Genomic DNA, 27042 nt, shown 5'->3' on the forward strand with positions numbered 1-27042 from the left:
CAGGCTGTTTTACTAATTAAAATTCTGGTAAGCCGAACGTTTACAAAAGCGTCAAAGGTAGCTTGGGCGCCTATTTAATCAGCACCTAGCGTTGTGGTGTAACCAGTGTTATGTAGGAGCCCCGTAACGATGGGATGGATATATACAATCACAAAATCCAACCCGCAAACATCAAATCGCTCAAATTGTCGCCCCCATGAATGCATAAAGGAGACAGAAGACACGTAGAATGAAAAATTTACGCAGCCATCGTGAGTACATATGAAGTGATACAATCCATCCGCTCAGTCGTCAACTTCAAACTAACAGTCAACAACTCCCTCGCAATCCGGGGATGCTGCTCTTGGAGCTCCTTCCACTTCTCGGCAGTGAGACACCACGCAACGCAACCGTGTTCAGCTTTCACCGTCGCCGTTCGACGTGTATCACTGAAGAACGGCAGCTCTCCACAGGGTCGACCAGCGACGACAAGCTCGAAGTAGCGGCCCTGTGGAAGATCGTATTCGCAGCGTAGCATGCCTGATTCGAGGAGGTAGAAGGCACCGGGGATGTCGCCTTCGTGATAAATAATTGTATTTGCTGGGTAAGATTCGCGGGTAAAGAAGGCGCAGGCGGGGAACCAGAAGTCTTCGTTTTGGGCTGAAAGGCCTTGGAAGGTTTGGAGGAGGAGGGGAAGGGGTTGGCGCATGGCGGACCAGGCTGGGGCGGCCATTAGGGCTGTTTCTTGTTCGTGTTCGCGAATTGTGGTTGTTGCGACGCGTTGGAGGTGTTGGCGTCGCGGCGAGCCGACTATATTTTCCGATAGACTGGGTTGGCGGCCGTGAGCGCCTGATGGGACGGGAACAGGGGGTGGAGATGGGTGCTGGCGGTCGAGTCGATGGACTTGCGACCCAGTGCTTCTTGTCGACTATAGAAGACTTCGAGGTAGTTGTTCTCGCAGAATTCGAGGGCTGAGTTGAGGTCCTCGAAGATGGGGACGCCGGAGTCTGGCTCGAAGAGGCCTACGTTTTGTAAGCTCTTGCCAACGTCACCTTCGACGTTTAGGCCAGAGATGGTTGTTTGCACATTGCGCTTGCGGAGGATGCGATTAATGCGAGTGAAGGCCTCGGCAGCAGAAAAGTCCAATCCGTAGACCCGAGAGAAATCCAGGATCAGGAATCGGATGGGCTGTCGATCGAATGCCTCGTCTTCGATCAATCCGCGCATGGTGTTCTCGACACTGACGATGGTACCAAAGAAGAGGTAACCACCAAGCTTCATGATGAGAGTTTGCTGGCCAGCCTCATGCAGAAACTGCTGTTGGATCGGGGGTCGGCGGACCGTTGATCCCGCAATCTCTCCAGAGAACGTGGCTCTAATGGCAGACTTGCGAGATGTCTGGACCACGAAGTTCACGCATGCAAGAATAATGCCAACCAAGATACCCATCACAAAGTCCCAAGCACCCATCGTGACAACGATAATGAGCACTGTGAGATACTCGAGCCGAGTAAGCTTTCCCCATGTATCCACCAAAGCCTCTTGCAACAGTTCAATGCCAAGCAGGAAGATCAGAGCTCCGACAACCATTACCGGAATGTACCCGATGATGACTGGACCGATAACCATAATTCCTGCTGTGGCGGCGGCTAGCATGAGACCAGCCAAGCGCGATTCCCCGCCGCTAGCGATGAACAAAAGACTGTTCGTGTACACAAGATAGTTCTGGATGCTACCCATGAATCCAGAGAGGGCGTTGGTCACGCCGTGTGCGACCAGCTCTCTATCCACATTGACGTTGTCCTCTCCTGTGGAGATACCGAGAGCAGGGACATTGATCGGGACATGAAGCACGCCGAAGAAAGTCAATGCAAACATCGCCGGGATGGTATCAGCAAAGGCAGACCAATTGACCGCAGAGAAATCTGAAGAATGTGAGCCAATGACAAATCAACATGATGTTTAGGACTTACCATAAAGGGTGTAAAAGTGATACCAAGGGTTGTTGGACGACGGGGCATCAAACACCCAGCCCTTGTGTTGCAAAGTGTCCATGGAGATACTGGCACTGAGAATAATGATGTAGAAAGCCACAGCGACACCAATGAAGTAAGCGCCGACAAGGAAGTTCGACCGAATGAAGCGCTTGAGCACAAGAAGACTAATTGCAAGGAACAGGGGTATGATCCAAAGAGGGAAGGTGTCGAGCTGGAAGAGCTTCTGGAGAGTATACATATTGTACTCCAGGGAGCCGGGCAACCTTGCAGAGACTTCAATTCCAGTTTGAATGAGGAAGTAGCCAACACCACCAATGCAGCCGATCAGGATGTGACGAGGGAAGAACCCAATCAACGAGCCCAGCCCGCATACGCCCATCAGGAAGAACACCAGACCGGTCAAGACCGAACTGACAGAGAAGGCTAGGATGGTGGTCGCGATCACGGATTGCGGATTGTCCTTACCCACTCGGTTCATGATGGCGAATGCCATCTGGTGGAAGAAGGGAACAACTTCGATCATCTCACTTCCAATTCCGCCCTTGAAGATGGACCCTCCACAGGAGAAAACCACCTGAGAGATGATAGTGCTGACATAAAACATGGAGATGCCATCCGCGCCTAGGTGAGCAAATAATGGCTCTCCCAGAGGGAACAAAATCATTCCATAAGAGAGGGCATCGAGAATGTTGAGCAGAAGTCCAAGCACCACTGCCGGGATCACTCTGACAGGTTGAACTATTCCTTCCTGCCATATAGCTCGTCTATCCCAGGCCTTAGGGTTGGCCACAATCCGGGTGCATTTTGCTACCTTGGACAGCCCCTGTGCCAGTGCGTTGACAGCTCGAGTGGGGCGTCCACCCTGATTTTCAATATCCTCCACAGCGCCATAACGGAGTGGTGACCTTGAGCGAGTTTTGGCCAGTAAGGATGTCCGCTCGGTGTCTCGGGATTCGGGCTCGTCTTGGATAGTCGGCAAGTGTGGGTTCGGGGAATTTCCCGTAACAGCGGGCTTGGTGTCATCCTCGGCCGAGTCCGCGGAGGGGCGGAGGATCATCTCTGTTAGAGCGGAGGAGGCAACAGCAGAATCGGCAGGGGCGGATCTTAATTCCAATGAGCGCCCTCCCACCGGCGGATGAGAGCTAGTGATTTCCTCGTGTGAGGTCGCCGGAGAATGGCAGCCCTGAAAAACATCGAGACTGGGCGGGAGACTGGTTCTGCCAGACGACGGCTTTTTGTTTAGTGACAGGCCGTAGGTTGCAAGCTCCGCAGTTTGCTCTCGTAGACCGTCGGATGCATAATGAGCCGGGTCTAGATGATCGCCAAATGGTCAATAAATTCGCTCGGCCAATAGGTAGGAGCTCGAAGGTACCCACCTGCAGGAGTGTTTAGTGAGCGGTGATAAAATGAGCGACTGGGGGCCCTCAAGCTAGATCCAGTATAGCTCGAAGCGTCTAGCCCGGCGCCGGGGGAGCTGCCCAGGTTTGCATGTTCCACCAGAGCCTCCGGTGGGATGGAGAGGTTTTGGTCCAGACCCCAATTGCGACGTGAAAGAGCCGACGCGCGCGAGTCGCGACGACCACGAGGTTGTAACACACCCATCAGATGGCGCAATGAACGCACGAGACGAGTCTCAAGAAATTCGGAGGATTACCGGCCACTAGTGCATGCAGCAGCGTTGGAGGCAAAGGAGATGACGCAACGGTGCCGAAGAGGCATTAAGGCCAGCGCAACGAAGCCATACGGGACACGAAGATATATAGGAACGAACAAAGCGGTACCTCTTATCAGCAGAATACATTTGCATAAGAAAATAGAAATATGAAGACTGGTTGACTAAAACTTGGAAATGTTAGCGCGTTATCGTTATCTCGGGGCTAAACCGCTTGCGGGTCCAGATTGTCCGTGCTGATACCAGTCATCAGGTACCAATTACTGACTGTGTAGATTCTAGGCCACTTTGTCCCTTAACTACGCTACCTTGGTCCAAAGTACCCCCAAGTACCCAAGTACCCAGTCTCCCTAAGTTCCCGCCTAGCGACTCATGTACGATCGGCGCCATGCCGCTGTGATGAGCTCGCTAGTCCCTCACTATTCTCGTTTCACCCTATGTCCGATGCACCTCATCCCCGTCAATGCCGCTATCGGGGCTTATAATGGAAGTACCGAAGCCTGAGCTCGGTTCTTACGTGAAGCTATGACCAAGATTGATATTGACTTTATTCCAATGTTGTCTTCGCATCCCTGCATCGTTTCACTTGCCCATGGCGCGACCGGCATACGGATGGCGGCTTAGAAGTACAAGGTACTGAATATCCGAGTCAGACTCAGGCTCTCGGCTAGGGGTCAATTATTCAGAGCTGCAAGATCAAATCATGGCGCATTCCCAATATTGTAGTTTCATATCACATGGACCATTAAGGTCGTGGCGGGGGTATCTCAAAGTGCACAATTCCTGTCGTACAGACCGTGGCCTGATTCCACGGACCCGTAATCAGCTCAACCGCTCGAGGAATCCTTGTGCAATTAGTCGTTCGACATCCCCCTGTCGAACATAGAGTTGACTGTTTTTTGTGAGGTTGATCACCCTGTACCCCGCTCGTTAGCTGCGTAAGACCCAAGATAGTAACACCACCTACCCGTACTCCGTCTGAATCTCTCCCGCGTCTTTCAAAACGCGCACATCAATGAATAGATCCTTCGGCGGCTCCAATGTTCCCGTAAGATCGATATCGGTCCATTGACCTTTATAAGCGGCCAACATGTCGCCGTATTGCCGGAAGTATTCCTCTTCTTCGGGACTTAGCGAGCTGTGTCCGCCCGCGCCCTGACCTGGGGTCCGGTCTTCAGACGCTTCGCTGGGCTGTTGCTGTTCGAGGACATCGACACCGGTCCAACAGAGTTCCTCAAGTTTCTCGGTCCGGACGCGGTGGTACGCCAGTAGGCAGCGCTTGTTCCGGCGCATGCACAGGTGGTCGACAAGGAGGGAACAGGCGATAGCTGGGTCGGCTGATGGGTTAAATGAGCCCTCGAAGGGCGCGAGCATGCGAGTCACATCGCGGTCAAGATCTCGCACTTCGCGAGTCACGGCGCGGACGATCTCAGTCTGGTAGGGTGGAAGGTGGGCGAGGGATTGGGTTCGCTTTGCATGTTGCACCTGGAGATGGTAGTCAGAGTTTGCGCTTGTAGGAACCAATCTCTAGCCTATGTAGTCGACATTCATTCACGACACGTACCAATTTGTTGCCCAGCTCTCCGTACATCGTGGTCGCGCGATCAGGATCGTAGAGCGCATCGCGGACGCGCTCTGGCGGGCGATCCATGGCGCGCCAAGACCGATCTTAGTCAGAGTGGTGGAGTGCAGATCGGCAGGAATGGATATACACTTAAAGGTCAAAAAAGGTCTCTGAGAGATGAGCCAGATGGACGTTGGAAACAATTGTTCAAAAAAGGTCCTTGATATCTGATTTCCTGGGTTGAAAGTCGAATGTGGGATCCCAAGTAACGAAGGGTTACCCACGAGCTGAACCTCACTACGTTGCAGCGTAAGGATTTTGAGACCGAATACTATTAACTTCTAGTATAGCGCATGAAAATTACTGGAAATATAAGTCAAACCATTGAAGTCCAGGATTTGGCTGTTCGCTGCGATTCTTTTTTCTTTTTCTTCTTTACTACAGCTTCTGATCCTGCAGCCGCTCTCTACCTGCCAGGAATATCGACGCCGAGGCCCATTTAGCAAGTAATCTAAGCACGAGGAGGACTACATGGAATGCACTTTAGTAGCTCTTTATCTGACGATGGTTTCAGTTATTCGAGATGTTGGGGTTAACCCATTTGAAAGCTTTATAACAATATAAAACCATGGATACTGTGAAGATATATCCGAAAAGACATACGGACCTGTCGACCCAAGAAACTGTGCAGCCTGTCAACCCCACAGCGATTGCCAACACAGTGCAACCACATTTTCCTGGCTATGCACATGTGTGGAGAAATAAGCTTCAGTACTGCATAGAGGCACGCATCTGATTGTATCCTGCCTGTGTAATCGGCTCATACTTGGCCGGCTCATCGGCTCCCATACAAGATGGAATGCACTCGATCAAAGAATCAGTATCAGGCGCCAGGAAGTAAGGAATAGAAAATCGGTTACGAGTCATTCGCTGCTCTCCCTCGAACCTATCTGATAGAGACGGAAGAGTGACTCGATGGCTTGTAGAACGGAGATGATCTGCAACTGTTAGGGAATATTACGTCCAAAGAGGGTTTGGGCCACAAACCATTGCTCCATCTCTGCAAGAGATCTCCCACGTTCATGACAATTGCATTTTTGATTGGAGTTGCTGGGACAAAGTTGCCTGGTTTGTTGACGTCCTCGACTTCCAGGCCGCCACAGTCATCTTGGAAGAGGAGGGTAATTGAGCTCCAGTCGGTATGAGCTGGACATCTCGCTGCCCGATGACTCTCCAGTGCTTCTGCTGGGATGGACGGGTAGTGTAGGAGACGTAGCTGATTATTATTCCCAGAGTGTTTTAACAGGAGATGGTCCTCGTCCAGATCCAGGCCAATGGCAAGGGCCTGTAGGATCTCACCTCCCACGCGAAAACACTCCCAGTAGAATCGATTCATAAAAGTACGGAACTCTGGCAGAGACTCCTCGGGGATCCACTGATTTGGCTGCGAGGGATTACCCTCACTCCCGATATCATAGCTTTCCTAATTGGAGTTAGCCAGGTAAATTCGTGAAAGTATGCCCGAGACGATGCATATCCCCAAGACTTTGAGACATCAAATAAATATCTCACCTTGATATCGGGAACCTCTCTCAGCTGTTCAGCCCGCTCCTGGTCATTGTCTTGGCTGATCGCCTGCGACACCTTCTCCAAGCCGGGCCAAGAATAACCTCTGTGAACAGCCCATCCCTCCGGATGAGGTGCTTTGAGTTTCTCGTCTTGTGGTAGATCGAAGAATCGGCGGGACCAGTCGAAAGCCTCATCAAGCAACGGCTCGGGCAGCGAGTGGTTGACGATGTACACGAACCCCACCTTCTTACAAGCGTCGACGATATTCTGCGCGACTCTCCGGCGACCAGACCCGCCCAGGTTCCACTCGGCAAAGTCAACAACAGGGATATGTGTTTGTGCAGTTGAGTCCATGGCTGGCGAATTCAAGTTGAGAGAAGCCCGACGATGTACGGACGGACGAAAGGCGGATCATGGCGGCCACTGGTTATGCATGGTGAGATCGCTCTTAGTCAACCCAGCCCGATGGGGATGATTCCAGGGTTGGCCCCGATATCTTTATGATTCAAAGTCGACTTAGTGCTAGTGTAAATTGCCAAAGACCGCGTGCTAAAATTGCTATTTTAATCTAAGAAGCAGGCTTGGAAAAGACGGGGCTGGTTGGGCAGCGCATTTGGTTGCTGTGGCAGGGATCTTGGTGGAGATCAACCGGCCGCACTACATCATCTCCATCTCTTAACTCGCATCTCCCCAATTTTTTCTAGAACCCTGAAGCTGGAGGTGTTGGCTCATTGTGAGTTCCAAAATTGATTCAGTGGTTTTGTCTCGTGTTGTGTGCCTCTACTAACGCCCATCTTACTGCTTTTAGTAGTTTGTTGACATCCCGACCCTGTACCTCGATAAGAGCCTTGAACCACCAATCTCGATCGCAGCGAACAATGAGCAGTGGGAAGCATTGGGAGTAACCAGTGGAAATAGAATTACTCGGTCGCATTCGATACAGTTGGACTATATTCGCCCCCGGCCTCGAGAATGCGGGCTTCTTGGTGGATCGGGATCTGGGCTACATTCCTTCCCCCAGTGCTCTCGATAGACACTGTACCTTTTACTGCGCCTGAGCATGTCACATCCAAACGGGCCTTTGAGGTCCTCCAAATTCTAAGACGCTCGACCGACAATTGCCCGAGCGGATACAACCCATGCACCAGCCTGGGCAACTCAGACGCCTGTTGCAAACAGGGCACGAACTGCTCACGCGATTCAGACAACAACATCGCTTGTTGTCCTACTGGGGCTAAATGCACAGGCAATCTGACTGGTACATCAACAAGCGGAGCCTCGGAGACGGGGACCAGCTTCATATTCCCAAATGGCGCGACAGCAACGACCACGGCCGCTGATTCGGAGACTTCCACAGCCTCGACCGTGTCTGGAGCCTACCCATTCATCTACGTGCCTACAGCTTTCTCCAACCCTGCAGCCTGCTCATCATACTACTCGCTCTGTCAGTCCGAGTATACGCAGTGTACTGGGGACTTGATGGGCCGCTACCAAGTGACGGTGGGTGGATCGGGCGGGGCTGGCGTAACGGTAGAGGCGGTCACCGCATCGTCGCAGGCCACATCCATCTGCTCAAGCCTGAGCGCAAAGGCCTGCCATGGACTCAGTCTAAGCTACTGTGCTTCAGTGGCGACGGCTACGACGGACACCACCAGTGGGAATGTGGCTATGTCGAGTCGGACGACGAGTCTTCAGGACTTGATCATTGGTTTAGCTGTGGGGGTTGCGGGTGTGTTTATCTGATGTGATGTGATATGATATTGACATGATCTTTCTGTGTATAGCCTTTTTGTTTCTTGTCATACAGATGTTCCGGGGTTTGGGTCTCTCGAATTGAATTACTTGATTGTAAATGCAGCCAATATCCCGGGTTCTCAGGTCTGTTGGGCTACCATTGGTGGCACTACCCGATGTTTCTGGGAATCTTTGCTTCAATGTTGTATTTCTATCTCTTGGATAGCAAAAATGTCCTTTTGGAAACTCAATTAGAGTATTTGTAGAACAGCAACTTAAAAATGGAGACAGCAGATGGGCGATCTGACCGCATGTTGATCGTTGCCACGCGGGGAGGGTGGTCGCAGAGGGACGCATATGCAATGATGAATTGGCCTGTTAGGTTGAAGTAAGCCGAAAATCAACCTGAAACCCAGCTTCCATGGAAATCAAGGTAAATGCAAAGGAAAGGCGTAGTGAAGTGGATGGGTTGGGTAGGTGTTAGGCGATTGGCAGGAAATGGGGTGGTTGGGGTTGGGGTTGGGTATACGAAGAGGCTGGGAGTCACTTTGTTCTGCTATCTCCTCCAAACTTGTCTTCTTTCTTCTCTCCACACATCTCTCCTTCACTCTCTTCCTCTCTGTTGGTCTAGAATTCTTTATTCGCCTTTCCTCGGAGTGGTGATCTACGATCGTTTCCAGAGTATACAAAAGGCGGGACAACAAAGGAATCGCAGCATTCCCATCGAAACGTGTACCACGATTAACGACCTGACGACCATTCCTCGAAACCCACAAGAATTAAGAGAATCGACCAAGAAGAGCCTTGTGAGCTTTTTATCACTACTTATCCGCCATGCGGTTCCTCTTTGCCGTTCCAACGCTCTCCACTCTGGTCCTACTACTCCACTTTCTACAACTTGCGATCGCAACGCCCTTAGCACTCGACCAAGCCGCCCTCGAACTTGAGCAGAACGCTCTCGAAAAGCGATGTTCAAATCCATGCGGCTACAATGACTGGCTCTGCTGTGGTGCCAGCGAGGCCTGCAGCACCAACGCTGCCGGCCAAGCTGAATGTTCATCCGGCACAGCTACCGACAGTAGTTGGAAGTACTACACAACCACCTACGTGGTCACCGAAACCGACCAAACTACCATCACCTCTGTTTGGAGCAGCCAGATCGCAACCTCCACGTCCTCTTCAACCTGCAGATCTGACCTCGGTGAGGAAGTGTGCGGCACCATCTGCTGCGACGCAGCACAGGAATGTGTGGACGGCGAATGTGTGGCCGCGAGTTCATCTGCGGCTGCGACTGGCGCCGAGGCAACGGGAACGGCTAGCCCTGGTGTGCGAGAAACGAGCAGTGGCGCGTCAACTGTCACGGCGACCGCAGCGGCCACGACCACCCAGGGATTCATCGCACCCGTTGGAACAAACGGAGCCGACCTGATCGGAGCCAAAGCCACCAGCAACAACGGTGGACTGAGCGGCGGTGCGATTGCAGGAATCGTGATCGGTACCATTGCAGGTATTATCTTGCTTCTGCTCCTCTGCGGCTGCCTGTGCTTCAAGGGTGCCTTGGATGCTCTTCTTGCAGCCATGGGCATTAAGAAGCGCCGTAGACGCGAAACAGTCGTCGAGGAACGATACTCGCACCACTCACATGCCAGTCGCCCTCGACCAGCGGGTCGCACCTGGTTCGGAGCCAGACCTGCAGCTGCTGCAGGCACAGAGAGCTCAGTGAGCGAGAAGAAATCCAAGTGGAGTGGCTGGGGCACAGTGGCTATCGTCCTGGGAGCACTTGCGCTCTGCTTGGGATTGAAGAGACGCAGGGACCGAGAACACGAAGACGACGATAAGACCAGTTACACCTACCCGAGTTCGTATTATTACTACTCGGACTACACGCGGAGTAAGTCCAGCATCCTCACTAGGTCCAAAAAAGGGCAGTACTGACTTTCCTCACAGGTAGCGACAGTTCTGGCGGACGAACGCGAGATACACGGCGGTCTCGACGCTCGGGACGCTCACGAGCACGTTCAGGCCGTTGATAATGAGCACGACTGATGAGTCCAAAGGCTCACGATTGCCTTGGCTAGTCTGCTCTTTGGCGCTGCCTGACCCGAGCTCCCTTATGCATTCAACGGCGCTTGTTAATACGACTTATGTACCATTATGACCTCCCCCAATGCTTTGTCTTCTGGGATGATATGTTTTTCCTTTATTGATGTTGATATGATTTTGGACCACGGATTTGATTTTTTTTTGGCCTGTGATGACGGAACGGCATCCTGAGATGTAAATATGGGACATGAGAATCGGGGATGGAGAAAATATGATCGGATCTTTCCAAATATTAATTCAGTACTTGTGTGAGGTATCTTGTTAGTTTTCTGGCTAGAATTGAAGCCTGTAAGGTGTCGAGGTGGCCGCTCATGGTCGGTAGCACAACGCAGAGGGCCGTGATTGGGGCCGGTCTTGCAGGTACTCTGTTCGCAAGGGTAGACCCTCCGGCTAATCTGCATGTGCAATGCGAAAAAGCCCAGCAATTGGATCGAGTCCAGGGATTGGATCGGAGGAAATTGAAGACTGTTATGTATAGAAAAGGTTGAATGGAAGGGCGAGATTAGAGAGTCTGACAAAAGGGCACACAAAGGTCGCCGCTCTCCCCGCCTTCCGACCCGAACTTCTCTCTTCCTCTCCCTCTCTTCAGGCTACGTTCACCACCCCGGGCTCCATCAATGACACTCACCCTGTTGGTTTTTTGACCCTTTCTATAATCCTCCCTTATTTGAAACCCATTCCACCTCTGCCGCAACCACCGATTCTGGCCAGGTCCGACCCTTCGGAGTAATACGAGTTCCCCGAAACGACTCATCACCGCTCGCCATGCTCCAAGCGCAGAGCCAACACGTCTTCTCCCACCAGCATCAGTACCCTCAGGCTGATCCCTCGTGGCTGCAGCACCAACAGCAGCAGCAGCAGCAACAACAACAACAGCAGCAGCAGCAGCAACAGCAGCAACAGCAACAGCACCACCAGGCCCAGCCTCACTCGCAGCACCAGCACCAGCACGCCTCCCTGGTCGCTCAGCAGCAGGCCCAGGTTCAGGCCGCTGCTGCTGCCGCACAACAGCAACACTATGGCCGCCTCGCCATGAGTGGTAACGGCGCCGCGAACTCAGCGCAGGGTGCTGGGGGCGTCGCCGGCATGAACGGAGAGGGTCTTGCGAATGCCGTCTCCGCCATGGACGGTGGCATCAGCGATGAGAATCGCAAGGTCTTCATCTGGGTGGCGGAACTCTTGGATCCCGCCCGTCGCGAAACTGCGCTCATGGAACTCAGCAAGAAGCGTGAGCAGGTCCCCGAGCTGGCACTGGTTATCTGGCATTCGTTTGGTATGTTCTCCAGGATCGCATCGTGGGGGTGTCTTTTCCGACCGCGACTAACCATCGGCAACTTGCAGGTGTTATGACTGCCCTCCTCCAGGAGATCATCTCAGTCTATCCCCTATTGAACCCTTCCCAGTTGACCGCCGCGGCGTCAAATCGAGTCTGCAATGCGCTGGCGCTCTTGCAGTGTGTCGCATCGCACAATGAGACTCGCACGCTCTTCTTGAACGGTATGTACTGGCTATCATAACCAGAACATTGATTGGAATATCGCAACTGATTTTTCTTCGTGCCACACAGCTCACATCCCCCTGTTCCTTTACCCGTTCCTGAACACGACCTCAAAATCGCGCCCCTTCGAATACCTGCGCCTCACCTCCCTCGGCGTTATCGGAGCTCTCGTGAAGAACGACTCGTCGGATGTTATCAACTTCCTTTTGACCACCGAAATTATCCCTCTGTGCCTTCGCATTATGGAAACCGGATCTGAGCTTAGCAAGACCGTTGCTATCTTCATCGTTCAGAAGATCCTCCTCGATGACATCGGTCTGGCGTACATCTGTGCGACATACGAACGGTTCTATGCGGTAGGCACCGTTCTCAGCAATATGGTCACTCAGCTGGTGGAGCAGCAGACAGTCCGTCTTCTCAAGCACGTTGTGCGATGCTTCCTTCGGTGAGTTTTTTTTTTGTCCGATTATCATTATTTGAGCGTTTCTAACAATAGATAGTCTGAGCGACAACAGTCGAGCCCGCGAGGCCCTGCGACAATGTCTCCCCGAACCCCTTCGAGACGCCACCTTCTCCTCCGTCCTTCGTGACGACGCAGCCACCAAGCGCTGCTTGGCCCAGCTCCTGATCAACCTTTCAGACAACGTGTCTGACGGAGCCCCGGCGGCCATGTAACATACGAAAACGCATTTTCTTTCTACGCGGGATTTGTTTTTCCACCTTACGATATGCATGGGACAGGTTTCTGGCGAGTATCGGTCACAAGGCGCAAAAGTTTGTGGGTCTGCATTTGATGAGTCCGTCGATGGAAATGCATCATCTGTTTTCTCTTGTTCTGGTTCTTTTTTTCGATTTATCTGGGACAGTTTCTGGTCTTCGCTTCGTGTTGATGGGAGGGGACTTATGTATTCCTATGTCCTTTCTTGTGCTTTACTTGCATTTTGCTTTTTCTTTTCAGAGACTCTTTTCCATTTCCATTCTCCTCGTCTCTTTTTCGTGGCGCTCGTCGGTTGTGGGTTTCGGGTCGGCGCTGTTGCATTTTCTACCCTCGACGATCCGTTCATTGCTCTATGAAGATAGACCTCTTGAGCCAGAGATACCACGGTACAGTCGTCGATTTGTTTGTTGCGTCCGTGTATATGTCTGCAAAAGAATGTACTTGATTACTATGATAGTCGTGATACTAGATCCTTAATGACACCTAATCTCCTCAAAAGTAGCGGTAGGGTTCCCCCTAGACAGCTCCTCGTCATTAAGACTGCCCTAGAATGATCTTCGGATATCCTATCGTCTCTATTCAGAGCGGGAACAATAGAAAAGCAAGGGCGCAACTGAGAAGTTGCCCAAACGCGGGTTTCACGTGATCTGCCCGCCGACGCGCCCTTCACTGAGATCATCTCCGTCGCCTCTCGACACGAGAAAAAAAGGAACCCTCTTCCCACCCTCACCACTGGAAGTTTACTCCGATCTTATTCTTACTTTCGCCCACTCACAGTGTAACTGTGATACCTCCATCCAATTGCCGTCCCTCCCGATTCCCCGTACACCACCCCGGCCTGAACGGCCTCGTTCCGCCGCGATGGGATCGCGAAAGCGCAGCCGCTCCGATGCGGTCGCTGCCACCGAGCAGCAGACCCCAGAAGAACCTGGTCTGCTCCAGCGCATCAGGAGCAGCTGGGAGTTTGCCAGTCTTATGCAATACATTGCCATCTTTGGGAAAGTCATGAAGATTGACGAAGAGTTCGAAATCGAGGTACGTTCGTTCAGTCCCCGCTGAAGCCGGGCGGGTGTCGCGCATTGTGGCGCATGGACGGGGTCGATAGATTCGTGCTTGCACGACCCCTCTGATGGCATCTGAGCTGACGTGTACTGCGAACCATAGGATCTTGAAGATGAGTGTATGAAGCCTGAACCCTCGCACAGGTTGTTGGAGATTGGACTTTGTCTTTTGAAATGGATTTCCTCTCACCGCGGTTTGACGTATGTTAATTGGATGCCCCTCGCCATCGGATGAGGGTTGGACTGACAGCACAATCCAGGTTTGAGACCTTTGACGAATACACAAAAAGACAATACAATGCGAAAGCCCCTCACATAACGAACCCCTTCGGATATGATGAAGAGCCTTTGAGGTTTTTGGATTTCGATGTCTTTCAGAAACTGCGTGTCCTGCACCAGTTGTCCGTATGGACTTTCTGGAACGCCGACCGCATTCGCGAGAAGATGCCCGAGAAGAAGGAAACGGAGCAGCTGCAGTGGGTGAGTTGTTCTCTGCACCTTTTCACAAACGGGCGTGTCTTTACTAAGTTTACAAGCGTATCGAAGATTTTGGATATGACCACGAAGGTCGCATTTACTACGTTCTAGATGACAACCGCCTATACCGCCGCACCGATCCTCCAATCCCCGCACCCTCTCGTCCCAAGAAGAAGCCAAAGAGCAGATCCTCCCGGGCATCGCGTACATCGAAACGAGCATCCAACGTCGTCGCGGAAGAACCCGAAGACGATGAGATCATGGGCGAAGACGGAGCCGTGTCGTCTGAACCTAAGTGGGAGTGCGTGTGTGTCACCCTCACCGAATACCAAGAATTCTTGGACAGCATTCGAAAGAGCAAGAACGCTGATGATAAGATCCTCCGCAAACAAATTGAGGATCATGTGTTACCGTTGCTGGAGAAGGCGGAAGAGGCGCAACAGCGCAAGCGACAGAAGCGTGAGAAGGAGCTCCTCAACATGCAGCTAATTGCCGGCGCTAAGCGGTCGAGCCGACTTGCGGCTAAGGATGAAAAGGAGCGAGCTGACAGAGAGGCTGCTGACGCGGTTCGCAAGAAGGAGGCTGATCTGGCCGAGGCTCGTAAGGAGCAGGCGAAGCAGCACCAGCTCGAGGAAGATCGACAGTCTCGCATGATGACTCGTGAACAGCGTATCAAGGATCGCGAGCAGAAGCGCATTCTGCACGAAGCGGAGCTTGAACGCCTTGCTGCGGAGCAGGAACGGATCGAACGAGGGGAGAGTCGAGTCTCCGCTCGAAACCTCAAGGCTGAGCTGGAGAAGTCGCAGAAGAACTTGGCAGAGCTCTCCCAAGATGATGAGTGGATCTTTGATTGCTCCGGCTGTGGTGTATATGGTCAAAACTTGGTATGTTTTCAATATCCAGATGCTTGAAGCAAGATCGTCTAACATATGACTAGGATGATGGAAGCCACAGTGTTGCTTGCGAAAAATGTAATGTATGGCAGCACAGCCATTGTCTAGGCATCTCCAAGGCGGATGCGGAAAAGGACGATTTTCACCTTATTTGCAAGGACTGCAAGAGAAAGGAGGAAGATGCCAACAAGCCGAAGCTCCCGCCGTTGAAGTTCCGTCTCAGCGCATCGGCGTCGCCATCTTCTGCTCCACCTTCAGGAAAGAAGCGCAAGGTTGAGGACGATGAGATTGCTCCGCCGTCCCCCGTGAAGCAAACCCACGCCGCTCTCTCTAGTGCTCAAAATGGACATCACACATATGCGCAGTCCTCTCAGCCAGCCCTTCCTTCTTTCCCTGCCCAGGGCAACTTCTACGTTCCTCCTTCTCCCGAGCGCCGTCCCCATCCCGCAGCTCATCTTCCATCCTCGAGCCCTCCAAGGGTTCCCTTCTCTCCCTCGAGGGGTATGGGTGCTCCGCCACCAATGCATGCCATGGGTCAACCTGAACTTCCCAGAATGAACATGCAGCCCATGCAATCTGGCGCTCATCTTCCTCCGATTGGATCTTTCGCACGCCCATCATCATCCCACTCTGGGTATGGCCCGGCTCCACCATCTATGCCACCCACCCAGGGTAACCGGGAAGTCAGACCTATTGCAGGATTCCCACAAGCGCCCACCGCCAATGGATCGGCTGCAATTCCTGGTACCTCTTCATTTGACAGCTACGCGACTCCTCGCCCTCAGTCTGGCTACGGAGGTACCCCTACCATGTCCAACAGATATCCTTCCTTTTCTGCCTCTGCAACCCCAAATGGCAACCACTCATCACCACCCCACAGCTCCCACGGGATGGGAATGTCGGGAATTAGCCCAACAAAGCAATCTCCCCGTCCGATGACTTCGGGCGGCATGGCAGGTGCCCCTGTTCTCCCTCCAATCCGCAGACTGGAGCCGAGCCCTAAGCTCATGGGCCGCAACTCTCCAGATGCACCAATTCCCCCGCCAGTCAAATGCATGACTCCAGAGCAAGAAGAGCGCCGCCAACGAGAGAACGCCACAATCTTTCAACAAAGCCACGCCTATGCAGGCAACGGCCAGCTCATGTCCTCGCCCTCAATGAACCGTATCCCATCCCTCGGCCCAGCCGCAACCTCCCAATACCCCGAGCCCGTCCCTTCCCCGCAGCACAACAATGCTCCCCGTCAGTGATTTTTGAATCATGAAACGTGAAACCAGGCAGAAATAATAAAAAGAGATGTTCGCGTGAAATACCCAAAAGTCGTCCATGAGTGATCAGGAACTTCTCTATTAGATTTTCGATCATAGGAGCAGGTCGAATCAAGCATCTGAAGAAAAGCTGCAAGGTTGTGGAGCCTGCGTTCGGTCTCGTTTCGTGTCGTTTCGTTTTTTTGGACGTTCAGTTTGGCTTTTTAGCCCATATGATTGTGTTTTTCGATCGCGCTCGATCGCACGCGATCGAGATCGAGATCGAGATCGGGAGCAGGATTGGGATCGGGGCGAACGGGTAGGCCTCCGGATTTAACCCCACCCGCACCCGCCTCCTGGGTGTGGATCAGGGCCGGATATCACTTATCATCTTGCTCGAGGTCACCTTCGCGGCGATCTTGGGCCTTGAATCTCGTTTATGTCGGTGGTGTTCAACTGGGTCGTCGCCGTCGTCGGATGGTCGACCGCCAATTTCTGTCCTTTTATCTTCTCTTCCTTTCTTTCTTTTGTCTTGGCAGGTTGATGGGCTCACATGGCCTTTTGTTACCCTGGCGTTCTAATGTTTCTTTTCCCGATTGAATGTGCATTAAGATGGTTGGGGAACTAGGCGTTTTTAAGATGGCACCTGGTTGGTGTTGAATGGGATTTTTTAACAATGGGGACGGCTCCTTGTATGCTAATAGAATTTCACTTTGGTTGACGTTTTCTGAGATTTTCTGAGAGGTTCTGCCATTTGAATGATGTAATTCTATATGACTTGATATAAAAGTTCTCCCTACTCTAGTCGTTGTTTACCCAGATGTCTCATCGAACGTCATACCGTCATACCGTATAGTGGGTTATCATGCGAACACTTCAATCCATGTATCATGGTTGTGTCGACAAATCTTAACCTAATGATATGGGCTTCCACATCCACGGCGCTGTACGTGAGGACCAGAATTCCAGCATTTCATCTAACTGGTCGATGGCGTAATGATACCAACCTCTTCACGCGTCATCTCAGAGGGTCAAAGGGTTCGTTGTTGTGAAACTGCCCCGGTCGTCGCGACCCTTCCAATCTCACAGAGCTGGTATGTGGCTTGTTCTTTTTCAGGCGTCCTCTTTGGACTTTGATTGTAGGTGTCGATGGCCCGGTACCAGGTTACTGGGTACTCAACAAGCAGCAAAGCATATTGTCCGCGAATGAAGGAGTCAAGATGTGGCTCCGTGTATGTCCAAGGTGATCGTAGGGCTAACGAATCTGCGGTCGACCACACGCAGTGGTAGGTAAGTGAAGAAGATGCTCGCCCTAGATATTGTTATACCTCTAAAGGAGGAGAACGTGATATGAGAGTGAATGCGAATTCTGGGGGCAGTCGAAGGCACCCGCCTAGTTGCCTGGTTAGGAGATTCTGGCAATATTCCCTGACAATAGACGCTTCCAAGAACCAACCAAACCGTCCTCTAAGAATTTATTAAAGCCTTCAAAAGTCTTGTATACGGAGCAAAGGCGTATTACCGCCCATTATGCCCAATTTTCCCAGCAGCACACACCCGAAGTGCCCTATCTCCACCTCATGACGAGGCACCAAACGGAAGAAAACCACCACAACAAAAGAGTTGTACACAGTCGACAATACAATCGATCGATCGCACGCAATTCCAGGCCAAATAGAGATGGCACCACGGACCTCCAGAGCCGCTGCATCCTGCGATCGTATCACACTATCCGGACGCAGCCTGGCGCAGTCGACTAGTGCCGTGGCCAATTGATTGGGGCCGTCTCTCCCGTGCCGTTCAGGGTGTATTCTCCGCTCGTTGCTAGTGTCGATTAGGTTGACATTAGCGGTTTTTTAAATGCTTTGCTGCCGGAGTTGTACCAACCAATAAGGCTCAGTATAGACGCGGGCGATCTACATATTGGTCCAAGTTGCGAACCCCCTAAATTGTTGTTTCCTATATATTTGCTTTTCGAGCTGACCTGTCCCTCTTGCAGCCCTTCAGGGCTGATTGCTGCTCCTATGACATCGAGCTGACACTGGATCTATCGTGTTTATCCTAGGGTTTGCTTCCCCCGATGTCAATGTGCCCACATGCAGGTGCACAGCAGACCCGTGGGCGCTTTGATTGTGAAAGTGACAGCAGATCATTACGAGTCATGGATGTATCGGATTATGGATCCCCGGCCGCTATGACATTACATCTGCGCACTTGAAAATACAGCGTAAGGCTCGCTAAATCTCCTGTCAAGCCATCGCCCGAAACAGGCAAAGACCGTTCAGGATCATCGAAATGAGGCACAGGAGGGGACTCGAGATTGGTGGGGTTTAAGTCGGCAACTATCACATCGTTAATGCAAAAATGGGTCAAACTTAAATACGAAAATGCGTCTGGGCTAGAACTTTTGCAGCCGAACATGTCCGTAGGGGCAGAATAGCTAAGGTAGCCCCCATAGTAGCCCGAACGGAGATGTGACCGGTTCCCGATGACCTCCGCCCGTTAGGCTCCATTCCTGTTTTATTTTATTTAATTTTTATTATTATTATTATTTTTTCAAAAAAATCTATATGGGCGAGACAGCCAAAAAGAGAGTTAGGACCGTTTAAGAGGGCGATCGGAATTTCATGGCTTCCCTTTCCCTCATCTGACCTGGTGGAGTACTCCGACCCTGGCCCGGCCGCTCGTGGGGATGCCACGGCTACCGAACCACGGATGCGAGCTTTACCCTGGACGGATTTGTCAGGAGTCTCATCACTGGTGATGCCATCGAGCTGGGGGAACCACAATCGAACTATAAAGTTAGTGCCTGTTAGAAATCTGGTGCTTTACTCTTCTAGGTAGGAGTTAAATCACGGGTAGGGCAGAGACGAACCAATCGACTTCGCTTATAGTATTTGTCAACACGCGGGTATCCCGCGCTATCGAGGATTGAATACGAAAGACGGTTTGTCTGATGCGAGACAATTGCATTCACGTGCTGCACACTGAACCAAGTGCAAGTAAGCGTGCTTGTGTCCCCGGACTTCCCTGTTCATATCCCCGATTCCACGCGGATAAAATGCATAGAACTACTTCCTATGCTCGATCCCCTGATCTACTCGATTTACATGGTCATTGTAGGGGACATAACCGATTACGCTAGGATGGTGGTTAGACGACCATAGACCTGGGACTTTGCCCCCATTCACCACCGCCACCGGCTCGGCTCGGCTGCACAGTTGGGATAGTCCTTGGATAGCATCTTTCGTAATCTCGCCAATCCTCCATAGTGGATCGTGGACCGGACCGCGCCAGTGCCAGCGCTATCCGGCTAGGTTCGGTCATGGCAGAGGGTTTTAAACGAGGTGATATGGGGGGTGGATCGGAAATTCGAAGATGTGAATCTATCACACCTTTAATCACTATTAACAACGCCCTAGCCTGCTCGGAGTATCCTTTCGCCTTTCGACCCGCAAACTCCGAGCTGGGGAAATAGTGCACCATCAAAAAACTTTATAAAATGCCTGGTTCGGAGGCTCAACCTAAATCCAGAAAGTGCGATCCTTATAGGCCCACGCACCCTGGGAGCCTAAGGTCACGGTTCTTGGGGTGCTCGACTCCACCGATAGGCGATCAAATGACCAAATGGAGCTGCTGGGCCCCAGATTGGGCTGATCTATAGGGGGCGAGTGTCTTTCGAGCCGCTTATGACGAATACATCAATTCCCCTGTCAATCGATCGACGGTCTGTCGGCCTCAATGTCCGACTCCGCGTATACTTAACATGTTCATGTGGATCGGCTTCTCGGTACCGACGAAGAAGTGGGCGTCGTGTGCACCGGGCTGAGTCTGGATCTTGGTGATGTGATCCAAATTGTTTCCGGTATACCTCTCCCCTGGCTCTAGAGATGACTTACTCCATGGATCGGTGGGTGGGTCAATGTCCGCTAGAAAACAACCAAGGCTCTCAGGGTATTGGGATCGTGGCAACACAGTATATGTCACCGTACAGGGGGTGTTACGCACCACCAGAGATGCCTAGAGAGGCAACTGAAGAGAGGGTCAGGAACAACGGGTTGCATTTCACGAGCCTACGAGGGATTAATGGCTGTGCTCGGGTATCGGCCAAGCCTTGCGCACAGACATAGATCTGAGCATTATGATCGACACCCGTTAAACCAATATGCAAAGGGCAACCTGGACTAGTCGGCCGATATATAACGGGTTGTCCTGGAAGGGTAAAATGAACCGACGGCCGGATCTCAGTCAATCATAGGGCCTCATACAGGCGGGTACACCCACTACCCGTATCGCTTGATGCAGTAGCTGTGCCATCTGGCCAACTTAGGCCGCGTGGTGTCCAATAGTAGCTTCTCCTTACTGTTGGTCATAACATTTGGAGGCGTTCAGCTCCTTAAATTCCCGTTTTGGTGTCGTCTGCTTTGGGCCTTTTTTGGCCTCTTGGCGTCTAGCAGTGTCTGTCATTTCCATCTGAATGACAGCCACAAACGCACGGGGCACTATTTGAGTCATGCTAGTAGAAGTTCATCAGTATCCCTGTATAGTTCGGCTTTCTGGGCTCCTCATGAGCGGCCGATTACTACCATATTTGATCTTCAGAGGAGCGGTCAACAAGAGGGACACACGGGGCTTGACGAGGCGTATGCTGTACCTGGCCCTTCTGTGATCCCACTCCGAACATCCTTTCCCCACTTATGGTAATCGAAGGGCCATGGGCCCGGTCATCCCGGCTATCTCGAATGAGGGGCTTTGTTCATCGTAATTAGAAATATTTTTTTACTTCAAAAAGTCCAGAGAAACCCCAGCTCTCAAGTTGTCCTCGTAGACGGCTAGGTGCATACGGGCTTGCCATGGATTGGAAATCTTAGCAACCAGCTCACACCGCGGAGTGGTAGGTGGCGCAGGTCGAGGATGGCCCCATTACCAACTCATCTTCAATGTGAAGACCAGCGAGTAGGCCAACAGCGAGGCTTGGTGTAGACGGCCGAAATGGCCCTATTCGACTAAAAGAAGGGCAGTGAAATGACGAGAGAAAATAAACCAGAGCGGGGAAATTCAACGGGAAGGATCTCGGGATCGTCGAATGAACTCGGACCCCTCGATAACGAGCCATCACTGTCTATTAGTAGTTTGGGTTCGGGCTCCCACTGTTGCCGGTCTCCCATGCAACAGACTCAAAGGTTCAAAGAGCGTGATGAGAAGTAAAATATGGTGCAGCTTCGAAACATCAGCCTTCGAAGGTCGAGGATCGCGGTATGGTATTCTTAGAACATCGCCGGAATAGGAGAACGATGGCCTCCTTGAAACACACTCGATTTCGCGAAGATCGCGGAGACGTCGGAATAGCTATTCGTGTCCCTTGTCGGTCAGCAGACCGGTGGTGGCTTGTGTTGGTGTAGTTGTGTTTCTCATTATTTCCTTTTGTTTCCCCTTGGTGGGCTTCTAGAAGGGTTGAAAGACCGAGAAGGCTTAGACATGGGCCCCTGGCGAAGATTCCTACTGCCAATCTTGTTCCTCTTTGGAAGAAAAGTGTAGAGTCTGACCGTTTCTAGTCTGGGTCGAAGGGCCTGAACGCCTTAGTGAATCTCCCCGAGTCATTCTCACTGGTGCGCTCGGTATTTGGAATGGACCGATGAGGAGAAAAATGTGCCCTAGAAGGTGGCGGCGATGGAAAGGATCGAACAAATGATGAATACATGAATCATATTTGACTGTCATAGAATTGTCTAGTAAATGAGTATTGCCATGGATAGCCTGAAGTCCGGTAGATCGTGATGGTATTGTACCTTGCCTCGAGGAAAGGTACCAGGTATAACCTTGTGAGGACCTATCAAAACTCAAGCGTATTGATAGAGCCGATGTTAGCTCGAGGAAGACTTGGACAAGCCTCCTTACTCTCAGACCTGCAGGTTCTAACTTGGTCTCCCACATGGCACCTTCATTCAAACGCCTAAACCCTTACAAACCCCGAAGTACCGAAAGACGGCATAATAGTAACAAAGAACAATCTCCCCCCGATGGTCAAGAAACAACCTTACAACCTTGCTGAAACGTGGCCGGGCGTTCCTGCGTGAAGCCCTTAGCGGCCGGGGACCATGATCCCCATGATCATAGTCATCCTGAACCATGGGGAGGTTCGTCTCAGCCCTGCAGGTTTGTACATCGCATCGTATCCTGGCAATTTGACCCCGGTCAATTATATGAAAGAGGTCAGTTGCCCAATAAGGAACACTAGCTCAATCCGGCGGGGTACAGGAGCCCCCGTACCTATGGTAAGCGCCAGACGCTCGTCTGGTTGACTCGAGGGTGACGTAAAGACAAATCATATATCGTGTCCAGCCTGATGGCCATTGGTAATACAAAGCCGGGTCAGTCTTGAGCAAACGGAATCTCCGGACGATCACACGTGATGATCTCCACGGGAGGGCAAGTCACAAACTCTGAACCACGGGGGAAGAGGAGGGCTCAAGTTGAGGCATGGTCAGCCACCTTGATCCGGAGGGGCTTAGACTCCGCCGGCTCCGTCAACAAGGCTAATCCGAGGCCCAATCGGACTGCATGTCCTGCATTTCCGCCCCATCTGGTGGTGACCTTGGCAAAGGCACAGTCGGCGATCTCAGGCATTGAGAGTCCGCGATGCGACGGTTTGAGCCGAATCCACTCCTGTCAATTCTAGTCCCACCCCGTCGATCACCCCCCTACTCCACTCGTTAGGCGAAATTAGAGATCTAGAGTATGGCGGTTTCTTCGGGGTCTAATGTCCAGTCTCGCTCTATCTTCGTTATTCGTTGTATCACGCCCTACTATATGCTTAACCATGGTAGACATGGTGATCGGAACTTCCGCATGATCCCATTCTAACGGCCCGATGGTTGTGGGGTCTCGTAAGTTGTTCGCCGGTAAAGATCTCCGATGGGATCGTGGGCGGCAAAAAAAAGGATGGTCTACACCACCACCCAGGAACTAGTGCAGTAGCCCGTATCTAGGTAATGGACGTGTAATACCCACTTGAGCAGTATGACAGTTCAATCACAATGTCTTGCAGCCTTAGCACGGGGGTGTATGCCGTCCGTTGCGTTATCTGAACATGCCTCGACGGCAGCCAACACCGCAAATGGGGCAACGATGGCTTGTCGTAGAGGTATAGCAAATTTTGGCTATCATCGCTCAATTCGGAAGCTTGCATCATCTGGTGGGTATATGCTATCCCATGATTGCTTTTCCCATACCCACACATCCAGATCCTTTACCGTTTACCCTCTGTCAGTACTGCCTAGTCCCAAATGTGGTTAAACGTGGTTAGCTATGGCTTTTATTTTCATTTTATTATTTTCATTTTCTCATATTCATAATCATATTCATAATCATATTCATAATCATATTCATAATCAAATCGACTGTCTAGTTATTTGACAGCTCGCATCCCGGTCATGACCTTTTCTTTTTCTTTTTTTCTTTTTTAGCATTTACATCCGGTCTGTTGCATCCCCGGATGCTGTACAACACCCACTGGACATTCCGTAGAGGCCCATGGTCTGTGTGTCTCCTTTTGCCCTCTCGCAGAGCTCTGTACTGGGGCTAGATTAAGCCATGAGCCGGCATCCGCTAAACCAGGTGCCTAATGTAGGATCCCATTTGGCCTCCTCTCTCGCGCCATGCTCTATTCTTAATCTCCTAGGGCACGCTTTAGTCTTCGGGAATAAACTGGATGAATGAATTCTATCCTTGGACCAAGTCTAGCGCAAAGAGGGTTGCAGGAACATGGGAGTGTTCAATACTACCAGACGGTACCGGGGAAAAGAGATGCAGAGTGTCAAGGCGAAGCAAACCCCAGAAAATACCCCAAAATACCAGAAAATAGACAGCAAAAGAACAGTCCGGGCGAATAGAAATCCACAAATAGAGGACCAATCGGGAAGAGACAAAGACCCAAATCTGCCACCAATTTTAACTCAAAAGGAGAAAAATAAAAATGGGGAGCGAATACAAGTTCCAAAAGCCGATACAAGAAAGAGAATGGAAATACACAGCGTAATGCGAACACACACTAGCTCCCCGCCCACAGTTCGTCTCTTGAGTCAGTAGTTTCAGCCTCTGGTTCGCAGCGCTCCATGTCAGGCCCCCTCTATCAAAGACAGACCTTATTTATTGAACGGCCCCGCCCTGTGGAACTGACTAGTTTGGACTTTCAGACGTTCATCTCCATACTTGCACTTGCACTTGCAACTGCACCTTACACTTCCAAATACTTTACTCTTTCCCCGTTTGTTCTTCCAATCGTGCTCTGTCTCATCTGCCATCTGCCTGTCTGAGTCGCTTTCAGGAGTCGTGAAACCGCTAGCTGCAGGGTGTCACAACCTAGACGCACGCATCCTTCTATCCTTTTTCTTCTTCTTCTTCTTCTTCTTTTTCTTCTTCGTCTTCTTTTCTCTTTCTGGAAAGCTCTTCTATTCTCCTCCATCGCTGGATCTCTCCTCTAGCAAACTGGACTATACCTGCTTTCCGGAGTTCTCCAACTAACCTCTCAATCTGAGAGTTCTACACAATGGCTACATTAAGAGAACCACCACTTTCCCCTCCCCAGTCATCCGGTGGCGAGCTCACTCCCGAGCTCGCTGCGGATCTCAATCGTGTCTGCATTCCGATCTATATTCCCAACGGCATGGAACATGTCAAGATGGATGAATTTGGCGCTGGTTCGTCATCAATGGTAACTTCCCTCCTCCCAACGGACCTTGCCAGCCGTCCTAACACTTGGGTAGACCTACGCATCTTCTCCCTCCTACTTCCAACCTCACGGCTATCCAACTCCCATGCCCGCCTCAACTCCTGTAAGTACTCCAGATTTCTCTCGACTTTCATGTGCCGTGCTAATCTGGAGCAGCTACAGATGCACATGGGCCATACTGTTGTTCACACCCCTCCTCCTGGAGTTGATGACCCTATGTCCATGATGGGATCTCCCCCAGTTCATTCCCCTTCAGGCCGTCGTGCTTCTCCCCCCAAAGCAAAACTCAGCAGAACTCCTCGGGAACGCAACAATCGTGCTCGAAGAGGAACCACCACGAAGAATGACCCCCCCCTCAGCGCGCCGCTGAGCGAGCTGACCGCGCATTTGACCAATGTCCCACTCCGGGATATGGATGCTTGGGTGCATCGATCAACGGAAATTCGTCTGCAAGAAAAGGCCGAAAAGGGGAAAGTCGCCCGTCCTATGAATTCCTTCATGCTTTACCGATCTGCCTACGCTGAACGTAGTAAGCGGTTGCTCAGCCAGAACAACCACCAGGTCGTCTCCAGTACTGCTGGGAAAAGCTGGAAAATGGAGCCTGCACACGTCAGGGACAAGTATGAGGAGCTTGCACGGATCGAGCGCGAAGCTCACTCTCGTGCCCACCCTAACTACAAGTTCAAGCCCAACAAGGGCCCACCCACAACCACTCGCAGAAGGGGCGAACTCACCCCTTCGACTTCATCAGCGTCAGGGCCTTACGATGATACCCCCAGTCCTTTCACTAATACTTGGGAGGATGAATACTCGATGGTACCCCCTATACACTGTCGAACCCAAAGCTATGAGTACGCACTCAGCAGCCGAGCCTCCACCCCCTTCGGCTCCCCCAATTCCTTCATGACACACGGTGGCTACTTTGGCTCATCATGGAACACAAGCCACCCCGGCATAGCATCCGTGCAGCCCCACGCTCTGAACGTGGGATACGCCGAGGATGTTCAGCTCCGTCGCGGCAGCCCTAGTTCACAAGATATCCAATACGGAGCCTCAAATGGCCTTGCCGGACTTCCGGGCGGCACCCACGACGAGCTCCTCCAGCCCCAGGCAGCCCACTCACTACCTGGCCACCTCGCCGACGGTCACATGGATCCCCAGCTCCTTGACTACCAGAGCGATGCCCTGCCCATCTCGGTGCCAAGCGGCCAGGTCTATTCCGCCTCAGACTTCCCTCCTTCCGATTTCACTCCCTGGGATGAAATCCAATCGGTCCGTTCCAGCCCGATGCAATATCCCACCTCCCATATGACCGATGACTACCTCCCAAGCATGCATCATGATCCCAGCCTTGGCACATGGATGCATCAGCACGGATCATTCTAGATTCTGCGCACATGAATGCCCAGAACTAGAGACATGAAAAAAAAATGTCTCGGATATCTGACGGGCTGGCCCATGTCTCGCTGTAGTTGAGTTCCCGGCTGAACGGCGGTGAGAACTTCGAGCGTTGGTCACGACGATGGGTCTTTTAGAACAGGACGCGGGAGGAAAGTGGGAGTTAGGAAATTGGTGTTGAATGGGTCAAAGGTAAATGGATTTACGGTGCACTCGCGCTGTCGGGCGTTCTTATGTAGGTGCTGGCTGGTCTCTTCTACTTTGAAAATTCCTTCTTCAAAGTCCGGTTCATGGCTTTTTCTTTTTCATGTCCTTGATGTGCTCTTTGATTTTTCTCTACCGCGTGGCACTTTTGCTTTTATTCCAGAGGTGCTAAGGGCTCCGGTGTTCTGGGTTCACCT

At 51.7% G+C, this 27042-nt stretch overlaps 9 protein-coding genes across 9 annotated transcripts; 5 read left to right on the forward strand and 4 right to left on the reverse strand.

Moving 5' to 3' along the window:
• Window positions 1–238: 238 nt before the first annotated feature.
• Window positions 239–712, reverse strand: N7443_004669 (cyclic nucleotide-binding domain-containing protein; the record flags this gene model as incomplete). Its single annotated transcript, XM_056884725.1, has 1 exon — window positions 239–712. The coding sequence occupies one exon, from the start codon at window positions 710–712 to the stop codon at window positions 239–241; it is 474 nt and encodes a 157-aa protein (XP_056743003.1).
• A 77-nt stretch (window positions 713–789) lies between these two features.
• N7443_004670 (sulfate transporter family protein) lies at window positions 790–3578 on the reverse strand (the record flags this gene model as incomplete). Its single annotated transcript, XM_056884726.1, has 3 exons — window positions 790–1904; window positions 1953–3287; window positions 3353–3578. The coding sequence occupies 3 exons, from the start codon at window positions 3576–3578 to the stop codon at window positions 790–792; spliced, it is 2676 nt and encodes an 891-aa protein (XP_056743004.1).
• An 892-nt stretch (window positions 3579–4470) lies between these two features.
• On the reverse strand, window positions 4471–5299 carry N7443_004671 (DNA replication protein PSF1; the record flags this gene model as incomplete). The annotated part of the gene is made up of 3 exons (XM_056884727.1): window positions 4471–4564; window positions 4616–5133; window positions 5213–5299. The coding sequence occupies 3 exons, from the start codon at window positions 5297–5299 to the stop codon at window positions 4471–4473; spliced, it is 699 nt and encodes a 232-aa protein (XP_056743005.1).
• A 681-nt stretch (window positions 5300–5980) lies between these two features.
• Window positions 5981–7135, reverse strand: N7443_004672 (isopenicillin N synthase family dioxygenase; the record flags this gene model as incomplete). The annotated part of the gene is made up of 3 exons (XM_056884728.1): window positions 5981–6210; window positions 6260–6695; window positions 6785–7135. 3 exons carry the CDS (start codon window positions 7133–7135, stop codon window positions 5981–5983), a joined length of 1017 nt encoding a protein of 338 aa, XP_056743006.1.
• A 618-nt stretch (window positions 7136–7753) lies between these two features.
• Window positions 7754–8524, forward strand: N7443_004673 (uncharacterized protein; the record flags this gene model as incomplete). Its single annotated transcript, XM_056884729.1, has 1 exon — window positions 7754–8524. The coding sequence occupies one exon, from the start codon at window positions 7754–7756 to the stop codon at window positions 8522–8524; it is 771 nt and encodes a 256-aa protein (XP_056743007.1).
• Window positions 8525–9349: 825 nt separating this feature from the next.
• On the forward strand, window positions 9350–10561 carry N7443_004674 (uncharacterized protein; the record flags this gene model as incomplete). Its single annotated transcript, XM_056884730.1, has 2 exons — window positions 9350–10406; window positions 10467–10561. 2 exons carry the CDS (start codon window positions 9350–9352, stop codon window positions 10559–10561), a joined length of 1152 nt encoding a protein of 383 aa, XP_056743008.1.
• An 822-nt stretch (window positions 10562–11383) lies between these two features.
• On the forward strand, window positions 11384–12791 carry N7443_004675 (Rcd1-like cell differentiation family protein; the record flags this gene model as incomplete). Its single annotated transcript, XM_056884731.1, has 4 exons — window positions 11384–11891; window positions 11960–12115; window positions 12186–12561; window positions 12617–12791. The coding sequence occupies 4 exons, from the start codon at window positions 11384–11386 to the stop codon at window positions 12789–12791; spliced, it is 1215 nt and encodes a 404-aa protein (XP_056743009.1).
• Window positions 12792–13695: 904 nt separating this feature from the next.
• N7443_004676 (putative PHD finger domain protein) lies at window positions 13696–16515 on the forward strand (the record flags this gene model as incomplete). Its single annotated transcript, XM_056884732.1, has 5 exons — window positions 13696–13869; window positions 13999–14096; window positions 14156–14375; window positions 14432–15256; window positions 15310–16515. 5 exons carry the CDS (start codon window positions 13696–13698, stop codon window positions 16513–16515), a joined length of 2523 nt encoding a protein of 840 aa, XP_056743010.1.
• Window positions 16516–25060: 8545 nt separating this feature from the next.
• N7443_004677 (HMG-box domain-containing protein) lies at window positions 25061–26629 on the forward strand (the record flags this gene model as incomplete). Its single annotated transcript, XM_056884733.1, has 3 exons — window positions 25061–25225; window positions 25278–25346; window positions 25400–26629. 3 exons carry the CDS (start codon window positions 25061–25063, stop codon window positions 26627–26629), a joined length of 1464 nt encoding a protein of 487 aa, XP_056743011.1.
• Between the last annotated feature and the right edge of the window lie 413 nt (window positions 26630–27042).

The sequence above is a fragment of the Penicillium atrosanguineum genome (genome assembly GCF_028827265.1).
Source record: "Penicillium atrosanguineum strain IBT 20685 chromosome Unknown utg000003l_segment0_segment0, whole genome shotgun sequence".
NCBI classification, from domain to species: domain Eukaryota; kingdom Fungi; phylum Ascomycota; class Eurotiomycetes; order Eurotiales; family Aspergillaceae; genus Penicillium; species Penicillium atrosanguineum.